The 21,692-nt window shown below is 38.5% G+C and overlaps 1 protein-coding gene across 1 annotated transcript in view; it reads right to left on the reverse strand.

Annotated features, from left to right (window-relative positions):
- HHAT (hedgehog acyltransferase) overlaps positions 1-21,692 on the reverse strand; it is a 163,157-nt gene that overhangs the window by 121,947 nt on the left and 19,518 nt on the right. Inside the window, exons 8-9 of the mRNA XM_050893569.1 lie at positions 19,333-19,483; positions 3,215-3,250 (exon numbers count right to left, since the gene is read on the reverse strand). Of these exons, the coding sequence (XP_050749526.1) occupies positions 3,215-3,250; positions 19,333-19,483 (187 nt within the window). The remainder of the gene's footprint in view (positions 1-3,214; positions 3,251-19,332; positions 19,484-21,692) is intronic.

Genomic DNA, 21,692 nt, shown 5'->3' on the forward strand with positions numbered 1-21,692 from the left:
AGACCCCGACATACTCAATTGCACTTTAATTTCACAAATAGTAGTTCCATGATGCCACCATATTTCAGCATGCAAGTAAAGTGATTAGAAATCTAGTCCTACAATCCAGTTCAGCCCAAGCCAGTAGACACCACATAATTAGCCACTTCAATATAATACACACTTTTCAATAACAAATACTTTTAAAAAGATGGGATTTTTAAACCTTTGAGCTATCTTTAAAACCGTATGAGAAGCATAGTTCAAACCACAGCTAGATGGATGGACAGAAATTATTTTATATTTATTTTTTGCTAAGAACACAGAAGCTGTGTAGCTGTAATTCTCTGTCTACTTTGTTTTGTGTCATGCTTCACTTGGGCAAGCCATTGACTGTGTATGCCAGGCTGTGTACAGTCCTAGTCCCTTCAATCAGCATTTTAATAAGTAATTAGGCATAGATTGTCCTTTTAGCAGAGACTGTTTTTAGTTTTGTTGGCCTTACATTTCATATTTGAAAGTGTCATACGGGGTTCCCTGTTGCACTGTGGGGTGGCATCCTTTTAAAACAATATAGTATCTCTTGAACATTTCAAATCTCGATTCATAGATTTTTCAACACTTCCTGCAACTCTGGTTTGTTTGGTTTCTGTTTGGGTTTGGGTCATCCCCCCTCAGTTTGTATTTCACACATCGAAACCCAAACTGTGAAGAGGACCATTTATGACAGATACTATATGAACACAGAAGGAGAAGATCTGCAAGTTCTCAGGAGCAGAGACTGTCTAAATAGGCAAAACCAAAGGCAACAACTTTCTAAACATCACATGGTAGACCAACAGCAGAGATGTAACATCAAGTCCTCTGTTTCCTAGTCCAAAAGTCATCTACTAAACAAAGGAAAATTTTTAGTTAAGGAAACCCAAGCAAAACTTATACTGCTAAAACAGAAGGGAACAATATTTCCTCCTTAGCAGTACAGTTACAGAGAAAATATCCGATGGCTCCCCAAGTTGTTAATGGGGTGGTGACAGACTAAGAATGAAGTATGAAAGCTAAGGTTAGAACACCACACTGCATAGAACCCACAGTCGCCTTTGAAAAAATGACACATTAGTCAAAGACAACTTTCAACTCATGCAAATTCAACGGCTATTTGTGGTCCAGGGACTGCATGAGCATACAACTCCAATACTGTGTCTCCACAGGATGTAAAACAATGCAGTATAAGAGAATAATATCTTATTACATTCTTTGTATGAAGCAAGTGACAGCACATTTTGTAGCAGAAACATTCCCAGGGGCTCAAAACTTAGTACATCAATGCTTACCGTGATTCTATTCTTGGTTAAGTAGTCAGCATTCCCAGGAGACCTTCTTGTGCACTGTATTCCCTTCACAACAGTAGCATATTTTTAAACCATTTCTTAATATGATAATTTCCATTTCTTATATGATTATTTAAAAAAATATCAATCTGCTGGTCAAAATATAGATGCAAGTAATTTTGTAGAACTGAAACCAGAACTTAAATACATTCAGTAGTCTAAAAACTATATCTACACACTGAAATACATATATCTTCAGCAATATTGACACTGGCTTTAGTGAAGACAGCTGTCTGTTAAAAGCTGTCATGTTACATGCAAAGAAATATGTAAAATAACTCTGATGTTATGAAGCCTACTGCTCAAAGGTTATGAGATGTCAGGATGGGGGTTTGCCCGTGCAACCTTAAAACAAACCTGATTTCCCTGTGACATAAGCTTTGTGTGATCTCATATCTTTCATGTTTTTTGTATTTAGTTTAAACCACAAAAGCATGGTGTTCAATATGATACTCCTCAGTATTCTTCCCTTTAAGATACACCCTTTGTATTACTGTCTGATTGGCACCCAGACCTTGGACAGAGAATTACCATTTTTTCCTGGATTTAGGCACAGTACTTATAATCTAGAGAAGCTGAATCTGAAAGGGGTATCTTGGATACTTCAGAGAAAAAAGTGAAAAGAACACTTACAAGTGACACTGAGCCTAAGGCAGAGAAACAAATCTAGGCATTTATCATTCTGTCTGGAGCTGTATGCTTCTTTTACTAGCTACAGTCAAGAGCAATTAGCAGCATCCTGAAAACATTAGAAAATATATGCTTCAAGTGAGTGACCTGAGGAGCGAAAAGCTATCAGGAGCAAACAACCTGTCAGAGCCCTGGGAGTCTGTGAATCAGTGCCAAAAACCTCTGCATTAAGGCCACAAGGACTCATGAGTGTGAAGGCTTAACAGAGTCTTTATCCAGGAAATATGACAAAGTAGCCTAAAATAATGAGTTCAGTAGCAAGGCCAAATCAAGGGAAGCCTAACATCACCTGATCCTTATGGTGGGACCCAAACAGCATGCTCTGGCTCACATACTGGGTTCACTCTTCCAAGGTAAAGTTCCTCACAGATGGGTATTGCAACATTTTAGTGGGATGAAATAACTGATAGAATGAATTCTCCAAGGGCCTCAAGACCACAGCAAACTTCATCTTTCACAGTACACATCACACTTCTTCGTAAAGATCAGTAGATAGTGATAGATATGTTATTAAAAATGAATGCAAACACATCTTGGTGAACACCTGTGACTTTGCTCACAGAAAAGACCTCCAAACAGCGAAACCAGTTCCTCAGCGTAGCATTCAAATGCATTAACCTCCCTTTTCTTGTTGAAGTGCCCTGCTTTAATCACTGCATTCCTCTGAACATCAAACAAAACACACAACAATTACTCCACTTTCCTTATTCATCTTCAGAACATAGTTCATCCTGTGCATTGAATCAATCAAGTTTTCTATTGAGAAAATAAAACTCCCCTCCACAGTCACAATTTTCTATAAAATTCAAGCCCTTATTAGAAGGTGTGAAGGTACTTGAGTTACCAGTGAAAAAAATTAAAGTTTTTCTTCAGTACAAGAAAAATTAAGACTTCCTCAGTAATGAGTGGAACACTGCCACTGACATTTCCTGAGTCAAGGTTTTCCTGAAGAACACCTGAAGAGGTTCCTTGGAGAGTAACATTGGGTAGATATCCAAGCCAAATAGTTAAAGTTTCTCAAACTAATATATAAGGAAGACAAAAGAGGATCTTGCCATAGAAAATATCAAGCAGTATTGAGTTCACATGGCCACGTCTACTTACAACAGAAATGCTTTTTAATACAGAACTGCAGTTCAAAATAAGTATTAGCTTACCTGACCAGAAAGTGATGTAGCCCAACATCAAAACTTCTGTAAGAAAAAAGATTCACCAGATTTTAATTATTAAAAAAATACTACTCTGTTGGGTATTGTACTAACACTGTATTTCAAAACAATAATACCAAAGATAAATATAAAATTACTGGAATTAATAAAACAGAAGGAAAAGCATAATATACAATTTCCTTTCTGTAATGACATGAAATTTAAGATGATCATCATATGTAAAGATTTAAATGCATGTTAAAAAGCTCACAAATTCCTTGTTTGAGTATTTCTTCAATAAAGCAGTTAACATTCAGAGTAGTATAACCCACATAAAGCATAAATTGTGTATATTCTGCTACTGGAAATAATTTCTTAAGCATCCTGACAACCAGTGAGTCTGCATGTTTCCTGTCATATGCAGGTAGATCCTCTATGCAGAACTACTGTGGAATTCTTTCTTTCCCCTTTTCTACTCTGTACTGCACTAAAATGCAAGTGATTGCTGTGAATTCTCTCCATGACACAGAATAATCAAAGAACCCCCTTATGTCTCCTTCAGATACCCAGAATATACCGAGAAGTGGGCCTTGCAAGTGTGTTCCGCCCAGACCTGGTGAGGAAAATAACTTTGAGGACTTTCGACAGTAAGTACAAGTTAGATCTTGTATGCTAGATCCTAAACGCTAAATTACAAGAACCATGCCTGAAAACTTCAGCACTAACAACACACATTGGCAGTTAATGCCAGTGTTTTTCCCGTTTCCTCCATCCCTCAGCCAGCTCAGGAAAATCAAGCTCATGAATAGTGTACTAGCAAATCCTTAACACTACAGGAAGGTATCTACCTATTTAAGACATTCACCTAGTATCTGAAGTATGTGCTGGTTTTATGGGACTATGAATATAAACCCAGATTAACTGCGTGCAATTGGAAAATGCAAATGTCTTATTTCCAGTGCTGGACTTGCTCTGAAATGGGCCTACATTCTGTACACAGAAAACATTTTGGTATATACTAAGCTCTTGAGCATCCTGTTCCAAAAAACCTAATTGGTTGTTTGAGTACAACATGGTTTTATTTTAACAGTATTGCTTGCAGTGTACTGCCTTCTACCTGAAACAACAAGAGAAGTCATCAGATAGTTAATGGCATCCTGACAACAGCAGACAGATAATGAGCTGTAGAAATTCTAGGAGTTAACAGGGAGGGAAAGTCCAGTGGTTCAGCAGGGTGGAGAGGAGGGGAGCAAATTTCTCTCTGAAAAGCTGCCTTGCAACAGAAAAAAGTATTCTGCCAGGTACATGCACATGCTCATCATTAAAACTATATTTTCACATTCCTAAAATCATCCCCCATTTTACATTATTGTTATATTACTGTGTAATCATACTGCATGACATGCATGCAGTTATCTTTCTGAATTCCTCCTGCCTGGACACATACTGCAATTTGGCTCCCCCGCTTCACTAAAGTATTCTGGGTTGTACAGACAGTCTTCTGTATCAGAGCTGCCCACAGTCTGTATTTATAGCTCTGAAAACCTTTTCTTCCCAGGACCAAGCACTTCAGTATGTTTGTGCTGGGATGGGAAGAAGAAACTTCTACAGTTCCAGGGAACAGCTATATGCTAAACAGCCATCTCGCACATCTTCAGCCAAGCTCATCTTTTCAGGTTCTCCTGGCTATTCTCTGATGGCCATGACCAAATCTGCTGTTGTCTCTGACGGGACATAACAACTGAGCTTCTTGTGGACAGGAATGTGGAGCATAAAAATATCACTGCTTTTGACACCGAATCAAAAGTCAAAGGACTTGGTCTACAACAAACATGGAAACTGAATGGTCCTGCTAATTTGAGACGATCAGAGCTGAAGGAGATTGGGGTGGACAAAGCTGAGGCAGAGTGGGTTCAGACAGGGAAGGAAAATGAGACAGTTTGCTGTGGACTTATATGCCATCTTTTCTCTCATTTCTCACTCTTTCCAAAACATAATGCACTCGCTATTAAAAAGATTTATAACTATTTCATATGGGCTTTAGCTATTAAAATATTTCCACAAAATATTGAATAAGTATTAAAAATGAACATGCATAGAACCAATTTATTACAATAAATGAAAAGGAGGGAAAAAAGATCAGAGCCTCACTAGGTATAACTCAGCATAGACAGACAGGCCTCATTATTCCTGTTTGATGCTGTACTGAGACATTTCAACTGACTACCTAAGATGCTGAATTCTCAACAGTGTAAGCAGTCATTTAAAGATGTAACTACACTGACCAACACACTTATGAGAATATACAGTAGCAGCAGAGTGTGCACCTAGATCTTAAAGACACCTCAGGACAGTGTCATTGATTAGTTCCAAGAGCAAGAACAAGGCCAAACAATTTCAAACTGTAAATAGGAGAAATAGTTGCATTACTTAAGGCTATGGATATTGAGTACATATACTTTTAAGCACCTAGGATAATGAATAGAGACATTGTGCAAGGCAAAAATACTGAAAAGCTAGGATTATGGGAGGCTGGTTTTGACAAAATACTACCACAGACCTTCAACCGTTCTGCTTGTTCATATTTAAATACATACTGCATTTAAGTCTACAAGTGAAGTGAAAATACAGTGAAGTAGCAATGGAAACAGATCTGGTAGATGTAATTAATCCCTCCATTCTCAGATGGAAAAGTTAATGAGGGGTAAAGAGGGTTTTGTATAGCAGTGTTCAGACTGCAACTTGGGGGTGGAATAAGCAACTTCATTAAGTGAAAAGAGAACAAGTAATCACACTGCATTTGTATTAAAAGTTTCATAGTGATCCCTTTAACATCACAGGAATCTACCTATCAGGCATGACAGGGTGCCCCCCACAATTAACTCAGAATTACACCTGCCATATGCACATGGACATGATTATCTACTGCCTATAAAGTACACCCATATTTACTTGATACTGCAACATAATTTATAATCAACTTCATACAGCTTGTTCAATCCTAAACTCCTCTGCAAAATACAGGATTTATCTGGTAGCCCTTGCAATTTAGGGTGCCTCAGTTACATAAAAGTTTCACAAATGCTTTTGAAATCCTAGAACAAGCACAATTTTTTGAAATAAAGGTTTTAATTAAAACCTAAAACAAAGGAAAGGATATCCATAGCAATACGAGGAAAAAGTGATTTGCCAGTTAAATTCTCTATACTGCTCAAGTGTCAGTAGCAATATAGTATTTTTTTTGAGAAATAATAGGTAAAATGTAGTTTATCAAAATAGTAAGGGTAGTCTTTGAACAGGGCAAAATCTTGACTAGTCAGTGGAACAATAAAGGGGAGGTATATTTAACCTCCATTTCATAATCATGTTACTCATTGCAGACAATTTGATAGCTATTTTCTTTATAAAAATGTCTCTAATTCTGTTCTTCTGAGGGGCAGTTTTGAATCACAGTTCTGTACGCCACTTTAAAGCTTTTAAGCATGGAAGTTCCAGTTTCTGACACATTTCAACAAAAGATTATACATAGAATCCTTCCTAATCAAATTAATCTTTTCCCAGTACATCAAGCAGAAATCGGTGACCAACAATATATATACACTAAACCAACAAGGACCTTTTCCAAAATATAATCTTTGAAATCTCTGCCTGTGAGCATACATCTCTCCTCAAGGTACATTTTCAAAATTATTTCAGACATGCAGTTTCCGCTTTGAAAGCTAAATGCATAATGCAACAAGCTGCCTCCAAATTTGCATTCAGCACAAAGCTGATGGCAGGGGGAGAAAAGAGTCCTTTTCTATAGAAAAGGACATGAAAAGGCAGAAACATGCTGTATGAACCACAGTCAGCAGCAATAGTGCATGCACTGAAATTGTAATCCTGGTGATTCCAAGAAAAAAGTACAAAACCCCTCTTTTTGTCCCCAGGATGCAAAAAGGCATACATACATATCTGAAAGCCAAATGAGCAAAACTGTGACAAGTTTCTGTTCATGCTGCAATTAGGGTATCAGAGAAGCCAGTCATCTGTTTCCCCCTTGTGTCATGGGTACTTCAGACTTGCTCTGAGATTTCCATCAGTCCGATTTCCTTATAGTTGGACCCTATTTTGAAATCCTGCACCCATCACTTGCCACTTGAGTGCTGTAGTGCATGGTTCTTCAACTGTATCTGCCTATTGCAGGCTAGCACATACTGATATAAATCAGGATCAAAAACTGGTCAGGACCTTCTGCTAGGAAGTGGTTCACGCTTTCCTGAGCTCAGCACAGGTCTACAGACAGGGTGGCTCCCAGTGGAGCTACAGATTGACATGCAGTGACAGACTCTTGTTTCCTGAGCATCACCATCCAAATGCCCACCCTGGTCAGCACTCTTTATAAGCACATTATCCAATGGATTATTTATGGTCCCACTTTCCACAAAGCTGTGCCTTCCTTTAATTGAGGTCTAAACTCTGGTTCCTCAACAGAGGAGCTGTGTGAGCCTTTACTATACAGCTTTTAAATTCAATGAAGTTATGCCAGCCTATGTTATTTAAGGACCTGACCCCACACCTACCTAGATGAAAACCGCTACTCATGAGCTGTGTTAGGCACTACAATTCACACTTCCAGTATGGTGGCTAAAGGACTCCCATCTCACAACAAGGTTTGATTATGAGACCTCATTCCCAATGATTTACAGCATAAAAGACCCATAAGTGCCAAGCACGTGTCAGGATCATATGAATCAATTTAAAGTTAAGCTCATTACTAGAACCATTTTTTATGAAACTAATGGCAATAATTTGAGTTGCCAAACCCTGATTTTGTATATCCGTGTTTTTAAACCATGTGCTGAAGAGAAACCAGCACAGCTTTGTTTTCTGTCAGTTGCTCCCCAGGACTGCTGGGCTGCATGCTATTCCTGGAAACAAAGCACAACAAATCATGCAATGTGTAGCATAATCTGGGAAGCATTTGGCTAACCATGCACTTCAGCAAAGATGCCCACTGCAAGCAGATGGTACATCACCACTCTGAAAAGCAGATAGTGGCATGATTCTAACTTTGGGCCCTACCTTCAGGGGAGTAGATCTAGGTAGATAGTTTGCCATTTGTAAAGAGTTCAAAATCAATAACGTAGATGGAGACAGGTAAATGTGATGCTGTGTGCCCAGAGACTGTATTGCATTGCAGACAAATATCCCAGACACCTTAAAAACAGTCATGGTGCTGCTGGAACATGAACACTTTTGAATACAGAAAGGAATGGTGTAATTTCTATAAGCAAGAAAGAGTTCAAGCAGCAGCACTACCTCACATTTCGCTGGAGCAAACACTCTAATAATTGCACTTAAATCTCTTCAAATCTGTTAGACTAGTTGCCGTTTATGGTGGTGATGAAATCCAACAAGTGGGTTATTTATTATAGCTTCAGTACTCTCTGCCCTGTGGGTATTCGCTATCTCTTAAAAGAAGCATTGTAGTTGCTGCAATGTTTCAACAACAGTTCTCAGCCCTTCTTTTTACAAGTGTGGCTAAACTTGACATTAGACAGTCTAACTCATTCACATATCCTCAGAGTAGCCTGTCCTATTTAACCATAGAACAGCATTTGCAAGACCAGGACTTCCATTAGCAGTCTTCACCTATAAATCTGGCATTTTGCCAGTGAGCTGCTACGAGTCTCTCCCACACCAAAACATTTTGCACTGGAGACTGAGAGGTCATTGAATGACAGCTGCTTTCACTGACGCAATGCTCTTAAGTTGCTTCATTGTCCCTCTTTCTCAAGCAATGTCTTACAGCAGGGACACCCAAAAGACTGTGTAAACAATAGAATTCCCGACAGATGCCCCACCATTTAGCAGTTCTAAACTACTTTTCTGGATCCTCCTGTTTCTGCTCATCTTTCTTCCAATGCTGCCTGTGGCAACCTCCCCAGCTGACAATCCCTCAAAGATGAAAGCATCCAAATTACAAATTATTATAAGTGTGCAACATAAGTCTGAAACATGTTTTAGAGTCTTTTCTGAAGAATAAGATCGCTACAAGGAAAGCAGATAGTAAAGACTATATGCAGGTTTTTGTAAGTGCTATTATTTAATGTCTCAATGAACTATAAAACTTTGCTAAAGCAAATCCCCTAGAGGGGGTATGCCTACCAAGTATTTTTCAAGTAGTGACTGCTACCAATTGATTCATCATCATCTTTATTATTAGAGATCTGGGAAAGCCATCCATATTTTTAAAAGACACTTCTGCCTGTCTATAGCTTGCATGGATTCAGACATACTGTTTTCTGCAAGTTTACTTGAAGCCTACACCTTCATAACACAGCTTGTCTCTTCAGTGACAATCAGCACACTTCTTCCTAAATAATGTAACTGCCACCATGCTAGGATACACTATTTAGAAAGCAGATGCACAACTTAAAATAGATAAACAACAATTAAATTGTCACAGAAGATATTTTACAGTAGAATTAAATATAGCAAGCAAACTGAAAATATTCATCTAAAAACCCCAGACTGTTTAGCGTTGTTAGTTTTTAAAATTAAGATGGGAAGATGTATGATGAAAAATGACATCCAATCCAATACAACCACCCATTTGGATTTATCTATTACCTAAACTATGGAATATACTTTTGGACACTGAGCCTTGAAAGTCACATTGCAACATTTTCTGGGGACTCTTTGCCACATACAAGCATGTTCTTGGAGCTCTCATTTTTCACTCAGCCTTTCAGCTAGTGCAAGACACTCGGTGAATTCCACCCACATACAGATTTTACAGTCTGCCCACTCATACGGTATTGAAATCGGGAACAAATACAAATACAGAGCTCTTTTGGCATTCCTTCAAGATAAATAACAAATCCTATCATTTCCTACGTAAAAACAAAACATCTCCATTCTTACCATCCAACATACAATGAAGCAAACTCTGGTTCAACCCAATGAGAAAATTCCTGTTTAAGTGAATTCAATGTTCTTTTAAACATCAAGATCTTAAGAACCTGCTTAAGCCTAGATCTCAAGCTTCAAGGGACTGTATTTTGTTTGCGAGCTTTGATTTTAAGTTTTAACCATCTGCAATGCAGCAAACTAGTAGCAGCAGCTTTCTTTTGTCTCAAAGTAAAAATGCAGCTAAGAGTAAGAAAGAAAAATCTATGTTATTTGAAAGAAAAGATATGAAGACTGTCAAATGCTTTTATATCATGTCTTTGACAAGCGATTTCTTGTTACAGTAATAATAAGCAGGACTCATATATACATGAAGATATCTTTATCATATTCTTTGACACTTGCTGAAGGACATACTGGAATTTTAACACTTCATGCTTAGATAAAACACTTTGAATTTCTGTTCTGTTTCTTCCTGGAATGATTCAACAGTACCAAGCTGCCTTTTGGTTTCCTCCATTATTAGAATAACCAAAGCTGCCACTGCATTCAGCCTCTGCCGGATGCCTCCATCTGGAGTTCTGGGTCAGTGCTGTAGAGCTCTTCAGCACCAATACAGCCAATGCGTAAACATTCACCTTACTGCACAAAAAGAGCACTTTGTAAATATGTGATTACTTTAAGGCTGAACTTAAGCAAACCCTAAACATTTTACTTGCAAAGTATTTCCTGCATAGCATCGCAGGGAGAAGCTAGGGCTTCCTATACCTATGAGAATGGTGGAAATCCACAACGAAATCCTGACCCAGTCAAAGTCAGCAGCAAAACCCTCACCGATTTCAGAAGCAGAAATACTGACTCTGGCCAGCCTGTATAATGCAGGATCAGTCCAACTTTGGTATACATTTTGTTAGAGACACCTTCACCTCCAAGTAGAAAATACCATTAAGTCCCAAAGCTTCATCTGTGGAGTTTCAGTTATTAGCTGGGAGCTCAGGCTGGAGACCTGCATAGCAAAGATAATCTACAATAAGACAGCCACAAGGAGAGAGCTCTTTTGTGAACCACATAAAGACTTCAAACTGCTGGTGGCCTCCAGCCTCCAAACTGAACCCATGATCTAATATGTTTTGTTGTTTCATTTCAATTTAAACACACAACTTGTATTATATCAGAAAGCCTGAGGAAAGTTTTACCAATTCTAGGCAGTGACTTCCCCCCACCTCCACAATCTCCCAGCCAGAGTGACAAGCAGAACTTTAAGCAGGCATCAGTCACTGCCAGTGTTAGTGTAAGATTACACACAGGTCTGCCTACTTCGGAGGCTTTAAGACAAGAAATTAGTTCTGTTTCTCACTTATCTGTCACATTGTATCTTGGTGACACAGTTCAGCAGACACTTTCTTAAAAAGAGCAAATCTCATTTGTATTCTGTTAATCTCTCCTAGAACCCTTCAGAAGAAATATTACTTTAATTTTATACCTTCCCTGATTCTTCAAAAGCCTGTGGTAGCTCATGGAGAGTGGATGAAACCTAATGCCCATTAGTGGCAAACTCCCATAGCATAAGTTCTCCAGTCTTCCTCGAGTAAGACTCTTGCAATGCAGTGTGATTGTCCAATTACTATGAGATCCCTATCCTTACTGCAAGCAGAATAATGAAGTTTATTAATAGCCATTACTCATTTTCCGCAGTGGTTGTGAGCGGGCAGAGTGCTGTTTGCCAAATGTGAGCAGCAGTAATAGTTCGTATGTATGCAGAGCTCATGTCAAATACCATGAAGAATGGGCTTCAGAGGTGATCAGCAGCAGGTGGGCTTAGCTTGTTTGTTAACAAAGCCCAGCAATTTCAAATTACAGTAACAAAGCAGTCACTACACAAATAAATTTCCAATAATTATGCAATTTAGACCCAAGAAGGATTAGGGTGCTTCATTATTGTCTCTTTTTACACTCAAGAGACAAATAGATTTTTTCTCTACTGAAGAGATTTAAGGAGCCTTTTAAAGCTTTAATATAACCAGCAAATTGAGCTGTACAGTAGATAAGAACTGTAGCATGCACTAATTTGGCTGACGTCAAAAGCAGTCAAATCTTTTGTCTCTATCAGCGAGAGAATGACTAACCAGTCCAGAACTGAAGCATCTTTCATATATTCAGGTGACATGTTAGCTAAAAATAATGTGTCACAGATCAATGCTCAGCTTTAAGCATCACAACAGTTAATGAAAAATACAACACAGAAATCAGGAAAAGTGTTATTTTACAACTTAGAAACAAGTTATTCCACTACTAAAAAATGTGCACTAATTCTGCAACTAAATGCCCAACTTTTGGGCAAGCAGCTTAAGTATTCTGATATTGGCAAGCAGGTGTAACATTTAAAGGTTACATATAACTCCATAGCCTTTCTAAGGAGTGCTCTCCTCTTTGAAAGACCACCCTGACTCCCGCTGTTACTTGGCACAGGAGCTGTGTATTTCAGACAGGAACATACTGCTCAGAAGTACCACAGGGGTTGTAGGTGGCAAGGACATACAGTGAGACCTGCCCCACATTCAACCCGAGTCCTCACGTACCAACAGAAGGAAAAAGAGTCCTTTCCTTCCTAAGAATCTCACCCAGCATCTTCAAAGACCACATAAAAAGCTTCTCAAGAATGAAAACTAATATCCTTTAAGCTTTTTAAAGCACATCATCCACAAATATATGCAAACACAAGCTTTCCATGACAAAACTGTTCTTATGCATGTTATTTTTACTACAGATTTGGGATCCGATTCAGTGTACTTGTCCAGACAGGACACACAAACTAGATCTTATGACTTCAGGGTGTTAAAGTTTGCAAAAGAAGGCTTAACATGGCTCATGGGCATTGATGTATTTGGACTTCTGCACACTTTGGCAATATTGATTTGTTCTGTTCTTAAGACTTCAACACAATTTCCCCTTACTCCTGAGGACTAGGCCATTTCAACACCGTGGGTGCAATTCTATTTAATCCAACTATCCTTTTAAATAATCTTTTTCCATATTTCAGAGATCATCTCTAAAAATACAGGGTAGGGAAAAAGGTGCCTTTTGATTTTTAAATAGAAATGCTGCAGCATTAACATTTTCTAATGTTAAAACCAGTGAGAAGCTAGATTACTAAAAGAGATTTTTGTTTTAGCTGATACACAAAAACACACTGGACAACTTTGTCTTTGAAAATATCAAAGGCTGGAAATATATCAGAAGTGACACTCCTAATCTCAGAGGAAAGGGAAATATGCATAAGCCTGTCCTTCCTTTTCTAGTCTCTCAGTTCCAGCTGCTGGGAGTCCCATCAGAGGCACGGGGTAGAGAGCTTTCAAAAACATTGCTGTCTAGAACTATAGGATAGAAGAAAGTCACCTCAAGATACCTGATCCTCTTGAAGCTGACTGCTAGGCCATTTACAGCACTTAAAATGAGATTCTCTGTCCATAGCACAAGTAGGCTTGGCCCAGCATCCCTGCTCTGATCCCCAGACAGCATCCCCTCCCCGGGCACAGAACCCCAGTGAAGGTCCTCCTGCAATTCTGGGAAGCAGCTGTTGCCACTGCAACCCCTTCCACAGCAAGGTGGGCTGCAGGTCTGAGCCACAGATCTGGATGTGCCATTCAAATTTCTACCAGGCTCTGGGTGCTTCGCACTAAATCCCTTCTTCACACTGCCATGGAGATGTGGAGTTCCTTTTCACTACCTGCCTCTCCTTCCCTCATGGAAATTTTTCAAGGATTTGTAAATTAACTGACTCCTGAGGACACCTGCCATGAAGGAGTTTACAACCCATCATTTCGCATCCTTCCTTTTTCCCTTGTAATTACCTCCAAATGACAGGTTGCACAACAACAATTTGCTGTTATTACTAGCGTATAATCAGAGAACTAAACCCATAGGAAGGAGAAATATAGGGAGAAAATCTGCTACCTCAAGTTTCAGACCATCCATCAACTTATCCAGAAACACCACAGCAAAAGAGCACTACAATACTCAAACAGAAAGCAAGAGCCTTCAAGAGTACAAGCCCCTAAACTTGTAAAGGCACCTTTTTCTGAGCCCAGAGGCAGGGAGGTCATCCTGACTACACATGGCTGTAGCACAGTTACAGCTGGACAATTATGTTTGTGTTAACTTGTGCCAGACATTGGCTATTTGGGAATTTAAGGAGGCAAGCTTCCCAAATCAAGCATTGACAGAAACACCATTTCTGATCTTATTTAAATTTCCTTAATGATATCTTATAACATAAAGCCTTTCAGCAGCTGACTCATCTTGATATTTAATAAGTTAACTCCCAAAATGATTTATTCCAATACAAAAACCAGAAGCTCAAAGAAGGAAAGTACATGATAAACTGGGCTGAGACCATGAGAAGCACAGGTGAAAGTGGACTTTAATTACTTTTTTCCCCCTACAGGTCAGAAAATTCATTTTCCTTGTTTAAAAATCTATTCCAGTCCTCACCACAAACTAAGAATAGGCAATTAGATGTAAATACTATCAAGTGTTTAAGCCAGAAATAAGAGATGGTTAAGTTTTTGCTTGCTATTCATCATGCCAGAATTACTGCATGTGGTCACAGTGATCTTTTGTGCTCACACTCACACATAACATCAGTATCAGGCTTGTCTTTTCCCAGAAAAGAATCTGAAAGGAAGGGAGAATACCCTGTACAGTCCTTTGATAGACATACACAAGGAACTGTTTCCAGAGGGGGGAAGGTTTCAAAAACAACAGTAAAGGTAGACAAACAGTATCAGGATGAGGAAGAAACAGATGCAAGTGAGATTATATTTTCATTTGTAGATCCATTTTCGATGGCATGGTTATTGCCATGAATGTGATTAGCCTACAGCAAAATTCTAATCCATAATTTGGAGAGGTTCACCGAGACCTTGCATATAGACCATGTTTCTCATAAGGCAAGCAATGCTTTTGCAATAACGAGGCAAGTAAACCAGACTGAATTGCAGACAATTTCTTTCAAATCATAATCCAGACACCATTTTTGGATGTCACCAAAACCCTGTGGGATAAACTTAACATATGTTCCTATAAAAGTATGTATGTGTGTCTGTACATTCAAAATGCAGCCCTCCTAGTCCACCCATTAGCATGCAAGAAAGTGGAAGGGTTGACTTATGTCAGAGTCCTGTCTGGTCAAGAATCAGGGTGTTAAATACAAGGTGGAATCTAGAACTTACAGCACAGTAGCTGAAAACGGCCAGATCTTTCTCCATCATTGCATTATTTTATTTTTATCTGGCAGTATTTCTTCAACTCCATTTTCTTTATTCTGCATGAGATTGTTTCCTGTGAAATCTACCTTTCAAATACTGCTTCTTACTACCTTCCTGAAGAATCTCCACCCTTGCTGAGGCTAACCTATATTAAACATGCATAAAGTTTTAGCACAATTTGTCCCCAACACACTTGTCTCCAAATTATTTTGGGATAAGATACTTGGGAACGTGCAAATTTTATGGTGGAAAGGCAGAGAAGAGGAGTTGCGCTTCTGCACATTTCCTATCAGTGTATGACCAGAGATAACTGGTTTCTTATGCCATGCTGTTCCCACGGCATGTCAAAACACATCTGATCAACATGTCCAACATCTTTGCAGAAGAGCACTCACCACACTCAGTAACATAGTATGGAAACATAAAAATGGAAGCATGATTTTTTTCCCCCCATGAACAACATCTGTGCCAAATGTTGTCCTAATTTACGAACTGAGAAGTTTCTTTGTGGAATACATTGCCAAAGTCATTTACCGATATGTCAAAATTGATACAGGACTTAGTTACATGCTATCTATTGTTTCTGTAGTTTCCACACCCTTACTCCTCCACTAGGATATTTTTCCATATTGAACTAATTTGCAAGTTTCAGCAGCAACACAACTTTTTCCACTTGCACTACACAATTTGCCCCCCCCCCCGCCTGAGAAGTTGTATGGCAGGCATCAGCCTTGACCAATTCTTTAAAAGCACTTGCAAATTTCCAACAACATTGGTTGCTCTCACACAATTCATTACCTTGCTTTTAACCTTGGTAACAAAAAAAAGTTTTAATTCCTCATGACTTAAGGTAAAGCACACATTAAAAATTCTAAGGTGGTGTCACTGAACTGCTGCCCTATCTGGAAATCAGGAGCTCAGAAACTCCTTTTCACAGCTATAATCAAGCTTTTGAATAGTAATAACTTCTGCACTTATTAGCTATGCAGCTGCATATTTAGCAAGATAATGATATCCTGCTAAAATGAAACCGCAGTAACACATTCAACACCTGTATTTGTCTTGAGACAGCAAACAAGACTGCTAATTTTTTGACTCAAGAGATTGTCTTGATTAAATAAAATGCAAATTAGGCAGAATCTACTATAAAGTTGATAAAAGGCTTTAATTAAAAAGGAGTTATTTTTAAGTTTGAATGGACACAATTTGATTTATTGTTTAGTACCATAAATAGGGAGGCAGAGTACCTGATTTGTTTTTCTAATATTTGCTTTGCTTTTCAGCTCTAGAGAAATTTTAGACACATTGGTATCTTTCTTACCTTCCTGATTGAAAGCTCTTCCACCTGTGTATCACATAGTGACTTATGTCAGCATGTACTGATTGTAAGTGACACTGGTCTGGATGTATCAGATCAAAAGCTTTGTTGTTATGCTCAGAGGACACCAGGTGGTGGTGGAAGACTTCTTAGTCGCATATTTGCATTCCTCACATTGTGACATTCACATTGTCTTTCTCTTCAGGCTACCTTCTCTCCTTCAAGATCTGTACTGCTAATAGCTTTGAGACATAAAAATAGCAATACTGGGTCTTCCGAAAGCCTAGCTAGCATAATACCCTGTTTCTGAGAGTACCCTAAAGCAGACACCAGCAAGAAGGGTGAGCAAGCCAAACATGCACAAGCACTTTTTTCTGAGCAGCCTCCCTGATGCCAGCCAGCAGGTAACAGTGGTGCACTCCATGTCATCTGGCTCATTCCACCCCACTCCATTTCCCAACCTGGCCCTAGGAGCCTTTAATAAGCTTTACCAGGCTATCATTTCATGAAAACAGAGTCTGGTACCAATCTCATCACTCTACCAGCTTAAAACTAGGCACTGTGTTATTAACATTTAGATTTGACCCATTCTGATAAAGTTTTTAGGAACATTCACTTAGAAGTTCGTGTATTCACAAACTACAAAAAAGTATTTAGCACTTTAAGGAAACAGAGTAATTTTTTGCTAGCTTTTATGCTAAACCCATCATTTCCACACTTCCTGTCCTGTTCAGATAGTCATATAGTTTAGAAACAAAGGCTATTCCCACTTCTAACATTGACATTCCTATATGACATACCAAAACACATAAAAAGACTGCAAAGCCTCTGGGTAGTAGTGATTGAAGAGTTTAACTGTAAAGGTATAAGGGCATCATAATTCAGGGATTCAGAGGGCAAGCTACATGAGATTTCTTAGATAATTGAGAATGACCCATAATTCACCAGCAGCCATAGGAAATTCTACTATCCACACAGCTTTGAGAGCAAGAAATCAAGTCAGCTGTACATGAACTGATTTTTTTCAGCCTTCAAAGCAAAAAAATCCCATCTATGAGATAATTTTATTATTTCTGGCAGTGAATGTTTGATACATATATGAATTAGATACTTGGGCAAATGGTAAATATCAGCAGTTGACATTTTTTCCTTCTGTAAAAAAATAATTAAACTTTCTGCTTAGATAGTAGTTTCAATTTTCTTATAAGTGCTATTTTTTTAAAGAATACCCAATGCTTTTACTGTAATACACCACACATCTTGGCAGGCACAGAGTACCTTCTCATGGTCTGTTACAACTACCTGACACAGCAGTGTCATTAGTATTTGTGCTGAAGTTCAGTTTCATGTGGCACCTCCAGAGCAATACTCAGATTCCCTAGAATAATAACTGGGAGAGGAGAAAAAAACCACTGCTGTTCGCAACTCTGCTTGCAAGGGCCAGCAGGCCAAGAGATACTGCTCTCAGGAGAGTCCCTGGTAAAAACCACAGATTTCTATATTAACTCTGTAGGTCATACATTCAGTTCAAACTCTGGAAGAATTTAAACCAAGGCATTTGCTAGTAGCTCAAATAATTTTTAACAGTTCATCTGTTTTCTGCACTTCTTTGAATACTACATATCTACAGTTGCCAACTATTATAAACTATAAAGCCTTCTTGTTACAACTAGCTTCAAGCTGAAAACAAAATTAAAATCTCATCCCATAAAGCTCTGATAATAGCAGTCCCGCTGTTTTTATGACTAAAATGAAAAAGCTTTATTCATATCGCAAAGCAGTTGGAGACCAAACGGGTAAGCACCATTGTGCTAGACCCTGCACTAACACAACACAAGAGAAGTCTCTGCACTAAAAAGCTGACAAGTCTAAATCATTTTAGGTAATGTTTCTAGAAGTCTGGGGCACAGCATCCCACAGACTGAAGGAACTAGAGAGAGTGCAGAGGCAAACAAGGGAGGGGAGAAGTCAAGTGAATCCACTGTTATGCACAGGCTAAACAGCAAGCAGAATCCACCTGGGAGAGAGTTTTCAGGGAAAATACTTCAGTGAACACTGATTTAAAGCAACCGTAAGATTCAAAATTGATACTTTTTGTGAAATATTATGCTGAAACTCTTTAAAAGCAAAGAGGATCCAGAAATTCATCCCACATTATAAACAACTACCATTTTTCATAGTATTTTTAATGTGTTGAAGACTTTCTCTGCTGCGTGACTCTACATATTAAAGTGTTATAACTACAGCTTTCCTCATAGGGTGATTAATCAAGCATTTCTTTTCCTTCTCTGGAAGAATATCTAGCTGAAATGTGGGTTTTAGACCAAGACTGAAAAATGAACCATTTAATAGATATCTGGAAAAAATAATTGCTATGTTAGCAAAGCTAAGTAGGCTGAGTCTAATTCTAATAATTAAGAGGATGAAAATGCTGAAAGGGATGCTTGCCCCTACCCTCTGCAGTCTGAAAAAAGTAACCGTCAAGATGAAGTTCATTTAGAAAGTGCTAAGATGAATCATGGGGGTGACAGAAAAAGTACAAGGACATGAAAGCAAACATGTATGTGACCATGAACACACACGCATGTTCTTATACACTGACGGCCATATATCAGTAATAAACTGTCTGAAAAGCAATAATGACTAACCTCCACATTTTAGTGAAACTGTGCATCAGGCTCACACAGCAAGGCAGAGCTGGAGGTTTGAGTCCATCCATTTGAAGGAGGAGGGCAGGAACACCGTACAGAACCAGGTATTTCACATAAAAAAACAGTACTTGAGCTAAAGCCAGGCCACCTAAAAAAAATTTTTAAGAAAATCATACTTGAAACAAGTCCTGAAATACTTTTAAAACCTGTTAATACTGATTACTTCTAAACAGCCATTATTCAAAGAACTAAAGCAAGCATCATCTGTTGATGGGATATACAATACCTACTTTTGCAACAGCTATAGGACACAAGCACATGCAATTATGACTTTAGGGGCACACACACACAAAATAGTACCATCATTCCAATATGAAGGCATAAGTAAGCATCTGTAGTTCCACTTTGAAAAAAATCTTTGGACTGTGGGTATTGACTGCTATGAAAAACAAATACTGACTTATGCTGAGCTAAAAATCAGAACATACTGATATAAGCAATGAACATTTACCACAGGGACAATAAATTTTATCTTTGCAAAAAGCCCAACCAACCACTCTTCACTTGTTCCTCCAGAACAGGTATAAACAATGGTTATCTTTGCAGCTTATCCTGACAGCTCCACAAACAACCCATGTACTGTCAGATTATTTGTGCCCCCAGAACACTCCCTACAAGATTCCTCCTGCTGCAGCTGAGGCATAGAAGACTGGAACTCCACTTGGCATAATGCTTAAGGCATATTTCAGTTTTTAAACCCACAGGACAAAGGCCTCCTTAAGGTGCTTTAGCTGCCTGATTTCCAAAACAGAAATTTTGGCAGAGTTAAGCTCACAGCTTAACCCCAGGGTATGGCACAAAATGCAACATCTTGCACAGGTGAGACGAAAATCATACTGGCTATTCACAGTGTTACTACTCATGCAAGTAACAATCTTAGTATGAATCATCTTGCTTTATTTATAATGCATTCTAATATTCTAAATGTTTTCTGCTGAATAAAATGGTATTTGACCAATAATCACAAGAAAAAAATTCAGTAAAAAGCAGAGGCCAACACCTTTATAGAAACTGGTGAGAGTTCACTCCTAAAAGTTCCACTGAATTTGGTGAACTTTTCCATCTGACTAACAGTTGACATGTAAAATCTAATCCCAAAGGAGGGAAAGTAAAATTATTATAATTTGGAAGAGTAAAAAAATTATAAGATGCAATTGTTACATCTCCTTCCTTTCCAGTGTTTTGCTTTCCCTCACTGATATTAACTTGTGATTTGACTAGAGTACTTTAGATATTTAATGTAATTTTAAAACATTCCAGATGACTTTCCTTGGAGACAAAGTTTTCAATTTGACTCCAGCAGTACAAGTCCATGAACATCTAAATAATCTGCCTTTTTTTGGCAAAACATCCCTTTTGCATTCTGCCAACTAATGAGTATACTATGGATGACAACCAAAAGTTAAACATTAAAAATTCATCTAATATATAACAACCTAGGGTGACATTCTGGCACTAATAATGTAAATTGCAAAACTCCTGCTGGCCTACACATGGCCAGCATTTTGCTGCTACAATCCAGCATTTTTAGTTTTAATATCATGATCCACGTGCATGACATAAGAAACAGTTGTGCCATACAAGATAAAAATTGATGGTAGAACAAAGTACCTAGACATGAAGCTTATGGTATTTTCCTTCAGGGAAGCAGTCATCTAGTATTCAATAACATTCTTCCACAGAGGAAAACAAACAATCAGAAGCACAATTTGGATACTAGCCAATTAGCTACACATTAGATTACTGCTAAATCATCTATACAGCCAACTTTCTGCATTAATTCCCCATCTCATTCAGTTTCTCATTTCTTTTCTGACAAATTTCATTGGAGAGCTGAATGCTCTCCACCCACACAAACCAATTATGAAGATCACAGCTGTCTGTGCACTGGCAAAATTCAAAATCCTTTGCCTGTGCATGATGGGAAGAGACTGAGACACAGACTACCACTCTCTTGAGACCCCAAAAAACCCAATAAATTTGATTTTAAATACAGTGATGACAGATTCCGAGTTCTTAGATACAAAGTTACAATAAGCAAGTTTCCGGAAAAAAGCATTTTCACCATCTCTAATAACATACATCTAAGTTGTCATTACTGTTAACTAGCAGACAGCTCAATAGCACTGGTATCTTAAATTAACGTAGACATCACCAATGGCACACACTAGCTACTCTGCATGTGGCAATCCTAAGACTCACAATACCAGCAACATGAAGGCTCTCATTGGTCTTCAACTCATCCCAGCTGTGTGAGAGTTCTGGCCACACATGGAAAACTCAGTGCAAGATTCACA

This window comes from Gymnogyps californianus, chromosome 3 (genome assembly GCF_018139145.2).
Source record: "Gymnogyps californianus isolate 813 chromosome 3, ASM1813914v2, whole genome shotgun sequence".
NCBI lineage: Eukaryota > Metazoa > Chordata > Aves > Accipitriformes > Cathartidae > Gymnogyps > Gymnogyps californianus.